The 20169-nt window shown below is 41.2% G+C and overlaps 1 protein-coding gene across 3 annotated transcripts in view; it reads left to right on the top strand.

The window, feature by feature from the left end:
• nadka (NAD kinase a) overlaps window positions 1-20169 on the top strand; it is a 30318-nt gene that overhangs the window by 7353 nt on the left and 2796 nt on the right. For 2 of the 3 annotated variants that reach the window (XM_080031900.1, XM_080031901.1), the window contains exons 3-10: window positions 3106-3189; window positions 14082-14211; window positions 14874-14982; window positions 15356-15441; window positions 16013-16115; window positions 16245-16387; window positions 17543-17642; window positions 18070-18227. In XM_080031900.1, the coding sequence (XP_079888026.1) occupies window positions 3106-3189; window positions 14082-14211; window positions 14874-14982; window positions 15356-15441; window positions 16013-16115; window positions 16245-16387; window positions 17543-17642; window positions 18070-18227 (913 nt within the window). Of the gene's footprint in view, window positions 1-3105; window positions 3190-10637; window positions 10974-14081; window positions 14212-14873; window positions 14983-15355; window positions 15442-16012; window positions 16116-16244; window positions 16388-17542; window positions 17643-18069; window positions 18228-20169 lie in introns of those variants that run through there. The other variant, XM_080031902.1, reaches the window with a different exon arrangement.

Raw genomic sequence — 20169 nt, 5'->3', positions numbered from 1 at the left:
ATTTACTCCATAAGAAAATAAAATACCAACTTCACATTTAATGAAGTTACTGGGGGCAGTTCATTTCAACATCAACACAAGTGTAGCCTCTTTTTATTCCACATGTGAATTGGGATATATGGGAGTGATTCTCACTCTGTTGGCGACAACCTGATTAAAATCAATATGAAAAGAACGCATGGATCAAACGAGCGCTTGTTGTAGTCCATTTTCGGAGAATAGCCTATAGTGTAGTTTCACGCTAGTGACTCACGTCAGCAATACTCACCGTCGCGCAATGACGTCGGTTAGGAAAAGTGGAGTTGAATTCATTTGAAACGGTGCTGTCTTTTCCTATGTTCGATAGGAAGCACCTTTCATATCTCCTTAACCCCAATGACGTTTAGGGGTTAAGGTATAGGAAAGGAGGCTTATAGGTTAGGAGATTGGACTATTCGGATTGGCCCCTGCATTCAAAACAGTGTGTCCACTAAGGGCTGGGCAATTTCAAAACATTGCTAACAGACAGACAACATTGTCTTTCCTTGCACAGTTGTGACAAGACAAAAGTTGAGAAGTGACAGACAGAGAGAAACAGTATCAGACCATTGGAGTTGTGTTGATTACAATTTTCCATTTGCTGGTCACTAAATGAGAAACACGTCACATTCAGGGGGTTTATATACCATGGTATCAACACACTGTGGGCCCCATACATAATTAGTTTCTATGGGCCCCATTTCTTCTTTGATCCATGTTAAACATGTTTTGATTTTGTGTTGCAAATAATTGAGTCTACAACTGTTCACATGAATCTGTATTGTGTTTTAGGGTTGTCACTAAGAACTGTTCATACCAAGTTATAAAGTAATAAGTAAATTGCTCCACATGTTAACCCTCCTCCCTTAACATAGTGTAGCCTATAATAACTGAACTCTTGTTAAATGGGTTTCATTTGACTTTATGTATTACTCTTCTTTAATAAATGAGTCAGCTGTATAGAAACACTTGGCTGGACCATTTTGTACATTCTGGACTGGAATGGGTGAGAGTGGACACAGCGAGCCTCCACTATTTCAAATTGATAATAATAATTCAATAAGAACTTTAGTCACTCAAATTATTTATTCTAATAATTTTAATATGTTTTATTTTGTTATACTTTATCAAATAAAAATAGTTCAAACTATTTTATTTCAGGCTTTTTGAGGGGCCCCTCACTGATTTGGGACCTGGGAACTCGTTTCACTTAATTTGTCTCATCAGTCCAAAGCATTTTCTTCCAATATGAAGCTGGCTTGTCTAAATGAGCTTTTGCATACTCCATGCAACTGTATCTGTGGCATGGGCGCAGAAAGGGCTTCCTTCTCATCACCCGGCCATACAGATGTTTTGGTGCAAAATGCGCTGAATTGTTGAACGATGTACAGATACACAATCTGCAGCCAGATGTTCTTGCAGGTCTTTGGAGGTGATCTGTGGGTTGTGTGCAACCATTCTCACAATCCTCCACCTATGCCGCTCCTGTTTTTTTCTTGGTCTGCCATGCCTGGGTTTAACAGCCACTGTGCCTGTGTCCTTCCATTTCCTGACAACGTTCCCTACAGTCGAAATTGACAATTGAAACCTTTGGGAAAGCTTCTTGTAGCCTTCCCCTAAACCATGACAATGAACAATCTTTGTTTTTCAGATATTTTGGGAACTGCTTTGATGATCCCATTCTGTCTCACTTCAGCAGAGAGTCAAAGAGAAGTGCAACTTGCATTTAGGCACCTAAAATACTTTTTCTCATGGTTAAACAGACATTTCTACGAGGTTCAACATAATCCAACCAATTTTGTGTTTAAAGTCCTCAGTTTTACATGCTGTTACAGGCATTAAAATCAACAAAACCACAAGGGTTCCTATATTTTTGCACAGCCAGTTTTGCACATTTTATTTTATTTCATACAACCAAATACTGCTTTTCAAAAAATCTTTGTTTGGAAAACATCCCAGTACTTAGCTGTTCCTGGTAAATGAAAGACATACCACTTTTTTGTGAAAGCAGAGTCAATTATAATGCCGGCTGAGAGGGGTTCCCAAACTTTTTCATATGACTGTATTAAGTTCCCCCAGTATGTTGATGGGTGCAGCTTTAAGAGCCTGTAAACAGCAGATGGTATATTCCCAGAATCAGACTGCTAAGAGGATTTGTTGTCCCAGTGATTTGATGTAGCGCAAAGGCTTCTGTAGTCAGAGTGACTTGTCTTATATTGTTCCAACACAGCACAGTGTCAGCCACCTTTCCCCCCCAATGCTCTGCTTTTGTTTCAACAAGGTCTGAATAGGCAGGGCGTGCTGAGATTTTCCCTTCTGAAAAGCCTTGTCTGTGTGGTCATCAGCTCCAGAGTAGATTAAGACCTGTGATGTGTTAATAGGAATGCTTTTCAAATCTGTTGGGCTTTATGTAAGTACAGTCAGTGCATGCTAGGGCAGTATTTGCACGTCATGTACGTATAAGAGATACAGGTGTTTGCTTTTCAAACATTTCACAATACATTATTCTCCAGTTGCCTGGTTGAGAAATGTCATGACACTGAACAGGCAGCAGACCCACTCTGTTCAGCACTGGACCCAGGGCTTTGTTGTTGCTGGGTGACCACAAACAGGGTTTAAAAAAATCAGCTGATGGTGTATTTCGTTGTGGCAATTCTTAGGTTCAGGCTCTGTCTCTTCACTTCTGTCATCTATTTAAAGCAAAATAAATGAAACTGGACTTTTAAATTTCTCAGAAACCTATAAAAGAACTCATAAAGAAACCTCTAGAGGTGCATTGAGAAAGAAAGGAATTTTTGGTCACCTTCTTCTGCAACCGAGGAACTTACAACACCGGCTCGGCTTGGTTGGGAATCAAACACTTCTGCTAATGACGCTAGCCGAGACATTGCGTGGCTAATGTTACACATCAAAACTGAAACAAAACAAAACAATTTTTTTTTCTCGACTGTTTAAAAAATCTCACTCTGCGGCCCTTGTGTTTATCTGGAACAGCTCGTATAGGCGCTTGATTTGCATAACTGCTTGTGGCCGCTTGTGTTGCTGGAACTTAAATGTTTTGTCTCTACCATATCCCCTCTCTCTCAGGAGGACTCAGTCCCTTCATGGACCAAGCCCTGTGACCACGTTCGGACCCAAGGCATGCATGCTCCAGAACCCACACGCAGTCATGTAAGTTGCTTTGTCCTTCTTTTCTTTTTTTACCTATGACAACACAAGGTGAGGCTAGCATAGCTGACTGGGAAAAACAATCACTTCATGCTATTTCCCATACAGTATGTTCATGTTGCTTTAACCAGAAGCTTCTACCATATTTAAAGTTTAAAGGATGTAAAGTAATGTCTCATTTGTGGTGAATTGAAAAAGCAAATCTGAATCACCTGGGGCCTCATTTATAAAGCTTTGCGTGGGATTCACGTGGAAGCTGGCGTACGGAAGAAATGTAGGATGTACGTGCGAACAAAAATATTCGGATTTATAAAACAGTGCGCACTCACGTCCTACGCCTGTTTCCCTTTATAAATCACAATCTACTCTAAATGTGGCGCAGCCTTTGCGGGCTTCACGTACCGCCCATATTTACCCATACATAGTCATCGACACGCCCGAATTAATATCATTTACTGAGTGCATGAAGGCGGTAGTGGCAATCGCCGACTGAAAGGGAAATGGAAAAATAAACTCCACACGGTGTGGATCACTGCGGTCACCCCGAAGTACCCGTTGGAGAAGTGGCGAACAGGGAAAATATAGTTTGGTGGCAGTGTGAGCGTAAAGGCGATAGAGTGCAGCCTGTGGCGATCTCTGTGAACGCTGTGGCCGAAATAAAAAGAAGTGATCCGACATAAAAGTGGACGCAAACAAGTGCATATCCTCACACAACAGTGTTTGTGCCACGAGCGGGGGGCACTGAGACCCCCCATGAGATACAGATTCGGAGAATTCATCCCGGGGCAGTGACGGGCGGCGGAGGGTTAATAATAAACTTCACAGTCCCTTTCAAAACACAATTGCGACGTGCTTAAACACAAAGAAAAACACATAGATAAAACGGACTAAAAGCCGTGAAAAAAATCACAGTAGCCTATGTGATGTACAGTAGGCTTATCATTAGTGTATGAAAAGGTGCACTCCTGTCTGCCTGACTGAGGCATCGAGAACAGCGTCAGTGTAAAAGTAATAGGCTGTATTCCACCTCAATATTATCAGAATTAATTCCACAACATGCAGATAGGTTATTCTTTAATAACTGCAGAGCTTATTCGAACGTTGCTATTTTGTTTTTATTTGCACTCATATGTCTCCGTTTGTAGGCTATTTAAGATCCTAATTCGTTTTGTTTTTGTTGGTATCACTCCATGGAAAAATCCGTGGAGGCATTTGTTCATTAGTTGTAAGAATGGCTTCATCCGTTTTGCAAAGGAACTCCCAATATATGATAGACCTACATGGCTTATAATAGGCCTATCTGGATACATTTTACACAAACACATTCGTTCTCGCACTTCATACATGTGCCGACAGAGTCGCCGTTTCTCCTTTCTCCACTTTCTGTGCGTACGCATGGGTCAGAGTTTGCGTGGAGGACCGCACATCTCCCGTCAAGTTTGGTTTTTATAAATCCCAATATTTGCTTAGAAATTGGCGTGCGCCCTCTTCTGGGCGTACGCAACGTTTATAAATGAGGCCCCTGGCCCATTCCTTATCAGTGCTTTGTTGCAGTTTATCCACATGATAACCACAAAAACACTATTTATTTATATATTTTATTATTTCACGCTTATAATACAGTAGAACACCATGCGCTAACTAACCACAACACCTTAGCCTACCAGACAGCTTAGCAAAGAATAGTCAGATCATTTAAGGACATGAAAATTGGAAGTGCCAGTCATCAAACGTTCATGTTTCTATTTACTTTAGTATTTCCTTTGTGGACACAGACCATGATGCAAAGCATTCTGGGGCTTAGTGACATCAGTCCACTGAGGTTAAATGAGGCCAAACCCATTATCCCTGTAACTGGTGATTACAGAATAATAGATCTGTATGTTATACTTATGTTATACAGTCTTTCAACCTACATTTCCTAATTTCCTTTCATGCAACTTCCGAGTTCTAAAACCTAATGCATTTCACAGTGTGTCCATTTTACGTTCATATATTTACTCTCTGCTTGTTTTCATTATTAAAGGGCTTGGTTTTAATTGCTTGAAGGGAAATATTGAAACCCAGCATGTGTGGTTTGGCTGCACAAATATAATATCAGACAGTCTATTGTTGTATTGACCAATATATTGATCTTTCCAAGAGTACATTCTTCTATTGGGGTTGAACTGTGCTCGCTATGCACCTGCTCTCTTGATACAGTGCCAGGGAAAGTGAGGGTGGATTTGAAAAGTGTCTTGGAAGTGAAATGCGTTTCATTACTGTGGCTCCACCCCAGCACATTTCTGCATCTGCTGTTTCATCTAATAATGAGTCTAAAAGGTGAATAGGGCAGCGGGACCATAATCTCTTTTGATACCCAGGAACTATTTGTCTGGAATGTATTTTGACGGCTCATGTCACCTGACCTGTGTTTGACTGGTGCTTGAAGACCAGAGTGAAAACATGAAGCACTTACAGTTTTTTTCGATCGCTAACCCACAGTGGGCACAACTGTAGCTCAATGTGCAAAACTCTAACTACAGTCTGCACTACCAACAGTCACTGGAGCTGAACAGTTCACTTCACCTGCAAAACAGGTTCAGTGCAGCAAACACTATGAACCAGCCTCATTGAGATAACACACACTGTCACTCAGAACCTGCTCAGAGTACAAACACTAGCATCAAACCCCAATACACAAATTACAAACTTTTAATCTTTACAGTTTGAATAATTTGAGTTATTTCACACAAATTACATAATAATTTCTTTGATGAAAGGGTGAAATTATTTCACATGAAATTGTTTATTTTATAACATACCAGTTTTTTTAGGAAAACAAAAAGAAATGAAAATCAGAAGTTTGCTTCATTTTGTATATTTTATTGAAAACATTTCCAAATGTAGTATTTATCTGTGTAAATATTCTATAATTGTAATACAGAAATCAATTCCTGTAATGTTGTCATTTACTGTAAGGAAAGGCAACTCTAAGCTGTTTGTTTGCTGGAAAATTCGTATTACAGATGCAACTTTAGATTTTTGCAGATTGGGTTGCACTCTCAACCCTGCCTCTCTCAATGCGAGACCATGATTCACAATAAGGTCTATCAGTGTTGCCCTTACTGTATTTCATCAGACATTACAGCTCTATGTCTTCTAGGTCTTCCTCTACACATCCACACTCTCACTGCCACTCTTCTACCTCCAACAACCTGTCTTCCTGGGTCCATTTCCAAAAAAAAAAAATATTTTTGAGCTTTCCCTTTATACTGTATATATGTTCACTAACAAGTCTAAAACAAGACATCTTAGTGTTTCAGTTGAAATTGCAATCCGCAGTGTTTGAAAGGCATTCATTCTGTTTTGAATGTGTGGTTTACAGTTGTGGCAGCAGTGTGTTAGCATTTGAAAAAAGTGCTGGAAATCCACAGTGTTGTGCAGGCTGTGGTTAAGCCATGAGATAGGTGTGTAGAGTTTTGAAAATTGTGTTTTATCAATGAAAAACGAGCTACAGTTTGGTCCGAATGAACCGCTGCTCTGCATAGTGTAGTTAGAGTTTTGCACTTGTCGTTCCAGTTGTGCCCACTGTGGTTTAGCAATTGTAAAAAACTGTAAAAACCAGTCCAGCCACATATGGAAATGTAATGTGTCTGTTTGCACTGAATGTTTGCACTGAATGCCTGCTAGTAAAGCATCATCTTATTTACTCAATGAGCTCCTCAATTGACCAATGTCAGACTTGTTTTGTATTACTATTTATTTAATTTTATGATGTATTGTTAAATGTAAATTAATTTAAAGCAACATTCAACATTTGAGAATATTGTCATGAACATGTCCCAGAATAAGGCCCTGCACCTTATAGTTCTTTGCATTGGTACCAAAACTCACCTCTCGTTTTGGCACCAGTGTTTCATCCTTCAATTTATTAAATTTTTATTTTTATTTGTCATTGAAAGATATTTAGTGTAGACAAATACTAAATGTAAATTCTCCCATTTGAAATGCTGGTATACGAGGAAGTCGATTAATATTCTGTCTATTGACTGATTGATTATTTGACTTAATATTTTCAGCTCTAATACAAAACAATTCAATCCAGTAGCCTTGCTATAAACACATAAGTTTATAAAGCTCCAATAAATGAAGTGATGGATCTTATGTAGATGCAATGCTAAGCACCCAGATAGCCCAACAATATATCTTGTTCCAATGTGGTGTAGTGCTGCAGGGAATGACTACAGAATCCTATGGCACTGTTCAGTGTGTCCATTCACTGAAAGCGTTGCATAAATCTGCTTAATCATTCAGTAAGCCGTGAGTTATGAAACAGTGTTGATGTTAACTGTGACGGCCTGGCCACACCATTGGCCTCTTGACTCCCTCACTCTCATAAGTGGCTCCCGGCACCGTTTGTTTCAGGCACCAGTGATCCAAGGATTAGCCTCCTCCAAAGCTGCTAGACGGGTTAAAAGTAGCCCAACTGGGTCTATTTTTAATACCAAAATAAAAGGTGAGGCTGTGGTACTTTTAGGAAAGACCTACAGTGGCTTGCAAAAGTATTCATACCCCTTGAAATGTTCTACATTTTGTCACGTTACAACCACACACGTATATTTATTTTATTGGGATTTTATGTGATACACCAACACAAAGTGGCGCATCATTGTGAAGTGGAATGAAAATGAAACGTGGTTTTACATTTTTTTTTATAAATAAAAAACTGAAAAGTGTGGCGTGCAAAAGTGTTCAGCCCCCTGAGTCAATGCTTTGTAGAACCACCTATCGCTGCCATTACAGCTGCAAATCTATTGGAGTGTTTCTCTACCAGCTTTGCACATCTACAGACTGATATGTATTGCCCATTCTTCTTTGCAAAATAGCTCGAACTACAGATTCAGTATCAGATTGGATGGAGAGCGTCTGTCAACAGCAATTTTCAAGTCTTTCTCAATATTCTCAATTGTTTTTAGGTCTGGACTTTGACTGGGCCATTCTAACACATGCCTATGCTTTGATTTAAACCATTCCATTGTAAATCTGGCTGTATGTTTAGGGTAGTTGTCCTTCTGGAAGGTGAACCTCCACCCAGTCTCAAGTCTTTTGCAGACTCTAACAGGTTTTCTGTCCTGTATTTGGCTCCATCCATCTTCCCATCAACTCTAACCAGCTTCCCTGTACCTGCTGAAGAAAAGCATCCCCATAGCATGATGCTGCCACCACCATGTTTCACGGTGGGGATGGTGTCTATAGGGTGATTTGCAGTGTTAGTTTTCCACCACACATTGCATTTTGCATTAAGGCCAAAAACTTCAATTTTGATCTCATCTGAACAGAGCACCTTCCTCCAGCCCTTGCCAAAAGCCATGCATAGTCAGATGAGACCAAACGTGAAGTTTTTGCCTGAATGCAAAATGCAATGTGTGGTGGAAACTAACACTACAAACCTACCCTAAACATACAACCAGATCTACTATGAAATGATTTAAATCATTTCATAGTAGATCTAATGTGTTAGAATGGCCCAGTCAAAGTCCAGACCTAAAAACAATTGAGAATATTGTGAAATACTTGAAAATTGCTGTTGACAGACGCTCTCCATCCAATCTGATGCTGAATCTGAACCTTGAGCTATTTTGCAAAGAAGAATGGACAAAATATATCAGTCTGTAGATGTGCAAAGCTGGTAGAGAAATACTCCAATAGATTTGCAGCTGTAATGGCAGCGATAGGTGGTTCTACAAAGCATTGACCCGGGGCTGAATACTTTTGCACGCCACTGTATTTCCACAGAGAAGAACCGTGATACAGAAAGTGAGCTAAAGTAGTCCCAGTTTCAGACTGCAAACTGAGCACTTGATTTAGTCCCTGTTGGAGGGGTGTGGTTGTGATACTCCTCAAGGTATATGTGCATGAGTTTGTTGGTATTACCTTGGGCGTTTGTTGTTGGAGAGTTTTTGTTTGTATGCAAAAATATCTAATAATACCCAGAACACACCCTGAGAGTTAACAATGATACAAAGTGTTGTTTTATAGCGTGTTCTGTTAGCACGTTGTAAAAATGTCAGAGGCGTGTCAGAGTTACAGCTGCATATGCTGTTTTTTCGTGGCTTGGGTATTCATAACCCTTAAACTTTTCCACATTTTGTCACATTACAACCACATACGTAAATGTATTTTATTGGGTTATATGTGATTGACCAACACAAAGTGGGGCATAATTGTGAAGTGGAATGTAAATCATACATGGTTTTCAATTTGTTTTATTGTAAATAAGCTGAAAAGTGTGGCTTGCAAAAGTATTCAGCCCCCCTGAGTCAAAACTTTGTAGAACTACCTTTTGCTGCAATTGAGCTGCGAGTAGGGCCCGACCTATATGGGTTGTTTGGGGCCGATGCTGATACTGATTATATGCAGGAAAAAAAATGTATTACAAATTAATCGGCCGATTAAATTTATTTTTTTTATTCCCCAAATAATAAATATTGAAAAAACATACTTTTTTGAAACTTTAAATATTGACACATTAATAATTTGTCAAAAATGTGTACTGGAACTTTTCTTTACACATTTTTGTTGAAGTAGCTACAAGGAAACCGCTGATGCTCATAAATTACACGTAACCCTAAACTAGACCCCCAGTGCAAAGAATGCTATTTCATATTGTTTTTCTTTCATTTTCAACAATGCAAAACAAGCTTTGTTTTTCGAGGAAATGTTTGTATATTGGAGCCTATTGTATAGTGTATGATTTGACACTTCATGTTCCCTTTTTGACAGACCATGATCTGATGCAGATGCTGCTAATCATTGGTTCTCTAGATAAAGACTGATGTAATCAATACGTTATGTATTTATCTCTTGATTATTATGTTGATTGGTGACTGTAGTAGGACATATGGAAGCTCAGGTACATCCTGTTGTGTTCACATAATGACATAATTTACCCACAAAGCACTGGTGTGTGCACATTGATTTTTACCCCGTACTTCCCCTTTCCTGGCATTTCAAAAGGGCACATTGGCTCTTCTTGAAAATGGTCATAAAACTATTTAAAAAATGGCCTCTTTTCTGGCTTCAGTTAACCTCTCCATACAAGGTGAAGTTGTGAAGACATTCTTTCCTTTTGGGGACAAGCTCGAGGACGTCAAACTTTTTTTTATTAAAACAGGTGGAATTGTAAAGCTCAAAGTAATGAATCTTTGTGATACACTGTGTATTGTATCTTCTATTGTTTGAGGTAATTGAGAAATTGGGGACTCCCTCTTTTAAAGAGACAATTATTGTAGAACAAAAGACAAGGAACAGCGGTGTCATTGTTTGTGTGTTTCAAGGAAATCACACTTGTCCAATAAGGAAGGCCCTTCCCTGAAATGGGCGGGGCAGAGCAGAGTGGGCGGTTGCTGAGGTGAAGTCAGCCATAAGATAAGTGAGAGCTTGAATTGAGCAGCAGAATGCAACAGGAAGGTTTAGTGTTAAGTCTCTGTGGGACCAATATAGCCACAGAGAAACCAGACGGAGGAGTTGTTGTTGGCTGATCCTGGAGGGCCGACCACATCGCATGGAGAGACACTCTCTGACACTGGCTGACTCATAGCTTTAGAACCGCAACACACTCTGACACACACACACAGTGTGCAACATTGAGAGAAGCTGTTGGATGCATTGTTAGTGATTGTGTCGGCGCCGGGACAACCTGTCAACCTGAAGCAGCATCCTCGTTCTATGTGTAAAGCCATGAAGTTCAACCTCATACCGCAGGACAGTCCTGGGAACCAGAACGAGAACAAAGTGTGGAAATGGTGAGAGGAGCATTTCAAGTATCTTCCATGTCTCTTTCTGAACACAGAGAATGTGTGATTAACCATGTTGTATAGGTGTAATGTTTAAAGGTGGTGTCACTGATTCTGGAGGACACAGAATCAGTGAATATCTCACTATGGTGTGTGTGTGTGTGTGTGTGTGTGTGTGTGTGTGTGTGTGTGTGTGTGTGTGTGTGTGTGTGTGTGTGTGTGTGTGTGTGTGTGTGTGTGTGTGTGTGTGTGTGTGTGTGTGTGTGTGTGTGTGTGTGTGTGTGTGTGTGTGTGTGTGTGTGTGTGTGTGTGTGTGTGTGTGTGTGTGTGTGTGTGTGTGTGTGTGTGTGTGTGTGTGTGTGTGTGTGTGTGTGTGTGTGTGTGTGTGTGTGTGTGTGTGTGTGTGTGTGTGTGTGTGTGTGTGTGTGTGTATTGAAAAAATAACTGGTGTTAATACACGAGTCTATCTTTTAACTGACAGCACTAGGCAGTGTGTGGAGTATTGCCAACCAGATGTGCAGTGAGTTAAGGCTGTGATTGGTCAGTCTGAAGTCAATGAGGAAAGCGAAGTGAAATCAGCTGGCGCTACTGAGTCAATTACCATGGTAACAATGCGCCGCGGTGAGGAGTTCGGCAGTTGAGTTCTCGTGAAGTATGTAATGTCAGACCAGAAAGAACTTCTCGCAGCTCTGTCACCGAGAGCTTTGTTCTTTCTTCTTGCGGAGTATGCAACGGCTGGGTGATTAATTGAATTTCGATTTTGGTTACAATTTTGGCTTCCCTCGATCATGAAAACAAGATAATCGTAATATTGTGCGGCACGCCGGGTCATGTGTAGTAAATGCAGCGCACCCTTCTGTCTCCACCTGCGCTCCGCCCCGCCCCCGCCCGAACACTGTCGCTTTCAGCGATTCCAGTGCAATTGTTTATTCAGCATAAAGTTAAAACGCTCGTCCAGGATGTTACACCGAAACACAAAAGCCTTGCGCGATTGAAGCAGCGTTTCACTCGGTGAAACATGGTGTGAGTGAGACACTGTGATGGCGGTGGTTAACGGTGTCATTCACTGTGAGAACTTGCAGGTGTGAGCCGCCGCGCAGAAAAGCTCTGTGGCTTTACGGGTAAAATGATAGTCGGGGATTCCTGCACGTTAACGTTTTTGAGAGGAAAGGCTTCCGCTTTCTGATTGCATTTCTCGAGCCTGAATATATTGTGCCATGTCGGCAAACTATCTGCGCGACAAGAGCAAATATACAGTGAGACGCACCCCCTCCGTTAGTTTCAATCTACAGACGAAAAGTTACAACCAGCACCTAAGCATGGACTTCGTTTAAATAAAGCGTCAAATTTTTATTATCAGCGCTCTGATGCAAATTCTGAAGTCTGAACATTACTGTGTCAGCTGTGGTGTAGTTTTTTTTTACAGCAACTCAACGTGCACTGCAAAAAAAGAAGGCAATAAGTCGATCTTTTTGTAGATTCATAGCCAATCAATGAATGGTTCACAAATCACATCCCTAGTAAAATATTTATTTTACTCTTAGATTAGAAGGTTTTACTGATTATTTATTTTGTGTGGCTTTTTAGTTGTAGGCTATGTTTGAGGAGCACAATTGGGAGTTTTGTTTTTGTAATGTTGAAATAATTGGCTGAATTTTCATTTTGGTGCATCCCTACAATGAATAACCGTCTTTAATAACCGTGATTACAATATCAATCAAAATAATTGTGATTATCATTTTTGCCATAATCGAGCAGCCCTACGGTGAGTAAAGGGATATTAAACTGACTGTCAGGTCAGAGCTATGTTTCTATAGTTACCACATATTAAGCTTATTGATGGCCTTTTGTTTTTTAATTACAAAATACCTGTGTATTTGTCCTGAGTGTGCAGGACCTGACTGATATGGGTTTGGGAGGCTGGTGTGGTATGAAGGATCAGTCATTGCATGTAAAATGCTAGTTGTGTCATAGTTTGCGTGTTGTCACAGACTGGTTTGTTGTAAATGTGGTTTTGTCCGGAGCAGCGTTTGTTAAATGAAGGGGGAAGGCCAGGCAGGGTGTGGATGCTTTGAGGTGGTCTGAGGAGAAACTATTCATCAATAGATCACAGCCATGGCGTCGCTTCAGATGCTAATGAAGTTTTTGCTTTGTGGTATTGGTGTATGAAACCAGGCCTGCACAGCTTTACAGTAAGTTATCTAAATGTGGCTGCCTATTATTGGTTTAAAAGAGTGCTGTACTTTGACTAGAAGTGGACGTTTGCCTCCGACTGTGTCTACAATAAGACATACAATAAAATGTAATCTAAAAGGTGGGAATGTTAAAGCTTTAGTTTGGGATTTGCACGTTTCAGTACATGACATGTCACATGTGAGGGTGCAGGGTGATGTCCTGTTGGAGAGAATTATTTAGCTCCATATAATCATTTTTAAATATGAATAATTGTATTGTCATCATTATTAAGTGCTTGGACTCCAGCCATATCTGTCTCTGAATACATTATGTTCCTGACTGAATGAAGTCTTCAATGTTATTCTGCTGTCACAAGACAATGGTTTGTGTTCTAATACACAGCCCTCCAGCATCCCCAACATTTGGCTTTAAACTGTTCACAAGACTTCAACTTCGGGTTTTCTGAAATACCAAAGCGTTTTATAAAATGTTCTCCACATGTGACTGGCGATAGACTGAGCCCGTTGTACAATCAGTAACAGTCTAATGTGTATGACTGAGAAGAAGCTTATGAGAGCTGTCAACAGACATTGCTATTGTTTATAGAAATCTGAGTCTCGGAGCCGTTGGCTATTTCTGCTTTTAACGTTATTTCCTTAAGATTTTGATTGTATTCATGATATTCTCCCCCTGGGAGTTCCCATTTGTCATGCAGGGTCAGTGGTATGAGGAAACAGGGGCTGACTTTAAGCCAGGGAATCTTAATTGGATATGCACTAAGCAGTGCTGATTATGATCAAGAGTAGGATGGTGCAGATAGATCCAGAGAAATCAGCCAGGATCTGAGTCTGAAGGCTCAGCTAACATGCTGGGGAATCTACATTCAATGACTGTTGAGTGTGTTTGGCCCTCCTGAGGTTAAAGTTGTGTTCATGTGTTCAGGCACATCCAGGACCCCGCCAGCCAGAAACTGACCTGGAACAAGCCGCCAAAAAGTGTCCTTGTCATCAAGAAGATCAGAGATGCCAGCCTGCTGGAGCCATTCAAAGAGCTCTGCGTCTTCCTCACCAAGGTAAACCACACGCTCACTGTTGACCTTAAACACAAACATGAGTCCAGTTCATGACTTCATCAATCATGGAGCTTTCAAATGGCAGTATCTCCTAAACAACTCCTAATAAAAAAAATGTAAGATTAAATGTGTCTTCAGCGTGCTGGAGAATACTCCAAATCAATGAATATCTCCTCAGGATCTGCAACATACTGTGTGTGTGTTGAAACAAAATCCAGTGTTCATTTGTTTACATAGCAGTTTGCTGAACCTGGGCTGTGTATTAAAACCACAATTCCTTTCAGCACACAGACAGTAGCGGATGGTGAGGAAATATTTAGGGATTTTGACAACAAGCGTTCTCCAGGATCACTTACTCCACCTTTTAATGTGATTCCAATCCTCGACCTTACTTTGATGCATCCATCGGGCCAACCTTTGGCTGATATTAATATAATACGATATATATATATGATACTTCTACATATTTGGTCAAAGAAACTTCAAAATCCAGGATGCACACCTTTGTGTCGTGCGCAAGCCATAGCCTGAAGCTCAGGCCAATCGCAATAACAGTCAGAGAGATATGCGAGTCACAGACAGACGTTTCTTGCTTTATAGATAGATAGATAGATGCAGTGGCTGTTGCTAATTTTTTGTTTTTTCCTTGTGCGTTGTTTTAGGTGAAAGACATGATTGTTTATGTGGAAAATAAAGTTCTAGAGGACCCAGCCATTTCAGGAGATGAAAACTTTGGGGCCATCACCGAAAAATTCTGCACTTTCAGTGAAGGTATGTGGTCGGCCATCTTTGCTCTAAAAGAGGATCTCAGGATCTACTCCAGGATCCACTGTGTGCTAAGAGGCTTTGTGGCAAAATGATGGCATGAAAGCAAATTAAAGTCCATGTCTTATTTACCTTCATTTAAGTCTATCTAAATGTGAAGCTTGTAATGCATGGGATTTTAAGGCAGGTCAACATTACCGGCAGCAGCAAAATACATAAAAAAAAATATATATAAACCGATTTTGGCAAAATATGAATCGATTTAAAATCACGGGAGATAGGAATCGCGATTTTAACATGAATGATTTATTTCACCACCCCTGATTAAAAGCATTCCATTGATCCTAGATGAGGTTCTCATTGTTCTTATCTCTCTCAGATCTGGACGACATCTCCAATCGCGTAGACTTCATCATCTGTCTCGGTGGAGATGGAACTTTGCTGTATGCATCTTCACTTTTCCAGGTATTCAGTTGTTCTCCAAAATAATGTTCTGCCTTTCTGGGTGTTGAAGCCAAATGATTGATTTCGGGATGTATTGTATATTTTGCATTTGTTTATGAATTTTGAGTTTGTTGATTATTTAATTGATTTATGATTAATGACATTTGGTTGGAGGGATAGGACGGTGCGTAAAGCAAACGCCGCCCCCACAATTGGCATGGCGAGGGCGGCTTCTAATCTATATCAGCTGTGCCCAGTCGGGGAACTGGGTACCCAGGTATGCAGTCGCACTGTTTTTAGACCGCAGCAAATCGACCACAAACATGCACAGATAACGATCGCCAGGTAACGCACCGGCCTATTCCTCCTCCAACCCGGTAAGAAAAGAATGTCTAATTGTCTGTTGAGCCAGAGGAATAAACAACCTTAAACTGGAAAGAAGAGTTGTGGTTAATGTGGGCGCGTCTAGCAGCGCATATCCTGGAAACCAAGGGAACACAAAAGTATTGCACTTTTACTGGGTATGTCTTGGTCTCACTCGTGCTGTTTTGCATGTCTGGTTAACTCCTCTCCTGCTTTTGTTTATTTGCAGGACAGTGTTCCACCAGTAATGGCCTTCCACTTGGGCTCCCTTGGATTCCTGACACCATTCAAGTTTGACACCTACCAGTCTCAGCTCACTCAGATCATTGAAGGTACTGAACCTGTCTGTCAGCGCATGTCCTTTTGACAAGGCTCAACTCTCCAGTATCTGTTTGCCTTTCATGTGCTGTGCTCTATTTAACATTTAACGGCATGTGTGTGTGTTTACGTTTTGGACACAGGTAATGCTGCCATCGTACTGCGAAGCCGCTTGAAAGTGCGGGTGCTTAAAGAGAACCGGGAGAAGAAGGCCCGAGTGGACGAGAAGGGCATCATAATGACCAACGGGGACAGTGAAAGTAGCCGAAAAGCCATTCAATATCAGGTTAGTGGCTGCAAATCAATTCAAATACAATAAAACATTTTTCCATTCAAATATATTTAGGGCCTTTCTATCAATGGTAGTGATCATTTTGGTTCTTCTGATGAAAAAGAATATTACTATTTTTCTTACTCATTCACATTGTATGATGAAATGTTTCTTTAAATAGTTTCAAACCCATGTCCTGAGATGACATCATTAAAAAAGCACTTCAGTGGTAACAATTATGCATTTAAGAAATTCATTATTTATTTCACTGATAAAGAAACAAAGTTAAAAAGAGAAAGAAATGTAGCAGTTAGCAGCAATATACAGTTCCACTACAGCCTCCGTCTGTAAATAGATGGAAACAGGTCACCAATGTGCTGTCATTATAATGACACCCTGCACGTGGGCTTTCTACCTGTTGCTACCACACTTGCAGACGCCGTCATTGGCTCCAACACAAGAACTTAAGTTTCACCACAGGAATGAGGTTAAAGGCCTATGATTAGTGTTTCTCACTGGCTCTAATCCCATTACATGATGGGGGGAGGGGTGTGGTTTCTGTGGGGTGTAAACCAGGTGTAAGTGAGTGTTTACAAGTCCACCAACAGGTTCCAGGTTTATGATGGCCTGTGTGTGGCTGGGACTGTGCTGGGTTCTATACCAACATAGAATGTGTAGAAACCTGGATAATGTGTTAAGGTGCCAAAGCACACACGTTCATATCCAGGGTTCTGAAAGCAGGGTATGAAGTTTACATGCGTAGAATATAACTGGGATACTCCAGACACCTGGTCATTAGCAGCACGTGAACACACCTCCTCAAGTAGTGCGGATACAGGAGTTAAAGGTGGAGTCAGCCATTCTGGAGGACACTTGTTATCAAAATCACCCCTCATGATCCACTACCTGTATGTATCGTGTGTTCGGTGAAAACATTCTGATGTTAATACACAGCCTTGGCTCTGTGAACTGGTATGTAAACAAAGGATATGTAACTTGCCCATTTAGAAAAGGCAATGTTTTCTTCTTCAGCGCACAGTATTTACTGGTAGCAGATTGTGAGGAGATATTCACTGATTCAACAAGCATTCTCCATCGTCACTGACTCCACCTTTTTTAAATGCAAACTTGAAATGCTCAAAAGTTAACATGTGCTGGTGTGTGTCCCAGGTACTGAATGAGGTGGTGGTGGACAGGGGGCCGTCCTCCTATCTGTCCAATGTGGACCTGTTCCTGGATGGACACCTCATCACCACAGTGCAGGGAGACGGTGAGTGAGGGCCCATAATGGAGATGCTTCCATGAGGTCGCTCTAGCTTACCTTGCACCTCAAATATTTAAGTCCAGAGTCAGAGAGCGCTGGCACATAACTCAGATCAGTATGTGGATCAAACTGCCCTGGACCAAGCTGTGTTCTATAAACCAGTGTGTGGATATTGCAGAGATAAGTGTCTTCATCCACCTTGATTTTGGATTTCCATGAGATGCGATCATCAAAATGAAAGCAAAATAAAGGCTTGAAATATTCCACTTTATGTGTAAAACAATTATTTTTAGATGCACCTGTGCAATAGATTCATGCGTGCTTTAAGGAGGAGATGATGGCATCACCTTTAGAGGTCCACTGTTTGTTGACTGTGTGTGTGTGTGTGTGTGTGTGTGTGTGTGTGTGTGTGTGTGTGTGTGTGTGTCCTCAGGTGTGATTGTGTCCACGCCTACAGGCAGCACAGCCTATGCAGTGGCAGCAGGAGCTTCCATGATCCATCCCAACGTGCCAGCCATCATGATCACCCCCATCTGCCCACACTCACTCTCCTTCAGACCCATAGTGGTGCCCGCCGGGGTGGAGCTCAAGGTATTGACACTCACCAAATCACTCTTTGTGAAGAAGTGGCTTTGGTTTGAACTGACTTCACAAGTCCAGGCATTAGCTCTAATCTGCTGTATGGTTTCACACACATGTTTTTGTCGTCTTCGTGTTGTTTTTCTTCTAAACCCATTCACCACATGGTACAACAAGCAAGTTTACCTTTCCATAAAGATCCTACCATTTGGATTTTAGTTACTTGGAGTATTTTAGGTTTGTGTTGGAGCCTTGACCCCAAAAACATCAAACAAAATGCGTTTCTGGAAACTTAAAGCTTATGTCTTGCCTTTTCTTGGCTGCCGTTTGACATAAGTGCTCCTCTTAAAATCCCTATGACTGGTTTTCACTTCTAATTTTATCTCATACATTTTTTTGTGTGTATATATATATATATATATATATATATATATATATATATATATATACAGTATCTCACATAAGTGAGTACACCCCTCACATTTCTTCAAATATTTCATTATATCTTTCCATGGGACAACACTGAAGAAATGACACTTTGATATAATGTAAAGTAGTCAGTGTACAGCTTGTATAACAGTGTAAATTTACTGTCGCCTCAAAATAACTCGACACACAGCCATTAATGTCTAAACTGAAGGCAACAAAAGTGAGTACACCCCTAAGAAAATTTTTCCAAATTGGGCCCAAAGTGTCAATATTTTGTGTGGCCACCATTGTTTTCCAGCACTACCTAAACCCTCTTGGGCATGGAGTTCACCAGAGCTTCACAGGTTCCCACTGGAATCCTCTTCCACCCATTCATGACGACATCACGGAGCTGGTCGATATTAGAGACCTTGCGCTCCTCCATCTCCCGTTTTAAGAAGCCCCAAAGATGCTCAATAGGGTTTATGGCTGGAGACATGCTGGGCTGTCCATCACCTTTACCCTCAGCTTCTTTAGCAAGCCACTGGTCATCTTGGAGGTGTGTTTGGGGTCGTTATCATGTTGCCATACTGCCCTGCGGCCCAGTTTAAGACGGTTGAGTGCACGTTTTCAGCGTCACACCAAGAGGTTGGTTTTGGAAAATAGACGTATGAGTGCTGCCAGCATTGCTGCAGGGCTTGAAGTGGTGGGGGGTCAGCCTGTCAGTACTCAGACCATAAGCCACACTCTGCATCATACTGGTCTGCATGGCTGTTGTCCCAGAAGGAAGCCTATTCTAAAGATGATGCAAAAGAAACCCCACAAACAGTTTGCTGAAGACAAGCACACTACGGACATGGATCACTGCAACCATGTCCTGTGGTCTGATGAGACCAAGATAAACTTAGTTGGTTCAGATGGTGTCAAGTATGTGTGGTGGCAACCAGGTGAGGAGTACAAAGACAAGTGTATCTTGCCTATAGTCAAGCATGGTAGTTGGAGTGTCATGGTCTGGGGCTGCATGAGTGCTGCCAGCACTGGGGATCTACAGTTCATTAAATGCTAACATGTACTGTGACATACTTGAGCAGAACATGATCCCCTCCCTTCATAAACTGGGCCGCAGGGTGGTATTGCAACATGATAACGACCCCAAACACACCTCCAAGATGACCACTGCCTTGCTAAAGAAGCTGAGGGTAAAGGTTATGGCCTGGCCAAGCATGTCCCCAGACCTAAACCCTATTGAGCATCTTTGGGGCTTCTTAAAACAGGAGATGGAGGAGCGCAAGGTCTCCAATATCCACCAGCTCCGTGATGTCGTCATGAATGAGGGGAAGAGAGTTCCGGTGGCAACCTGTGAAGCTCTGGTGAACTCCATGCCCAAGAGGGTTAAGGTAGTGCTGGAAAATAATGGTGGCCACCCAAAATATTTACACTTTGGGCCCAATTTGGACATTTTAACTCAGGGGTGTACTCACTTTTGTAACCGACAGTTTAGACATTAATGTCTGTGTGTCGAGTTATTTTGAGGGGACAGTAAATT

Source organism: Ammodytes marinus, assembly GCF_949987685.1.
Source record: "Ammodytes marinus genome assembly, chromosome: 7".
Taxonomy (NCBI): Eukaryota; Metazoa; Chordata; class Actinopteri; order Uranoscopiformes; family Ammodytidae; genus Ammodytes; species Ammodytes marinus.
Note: the sequence above shows the minus strand (reverse complement) of the source record. Positions and strands in the feature narration are given on the sequence as shown.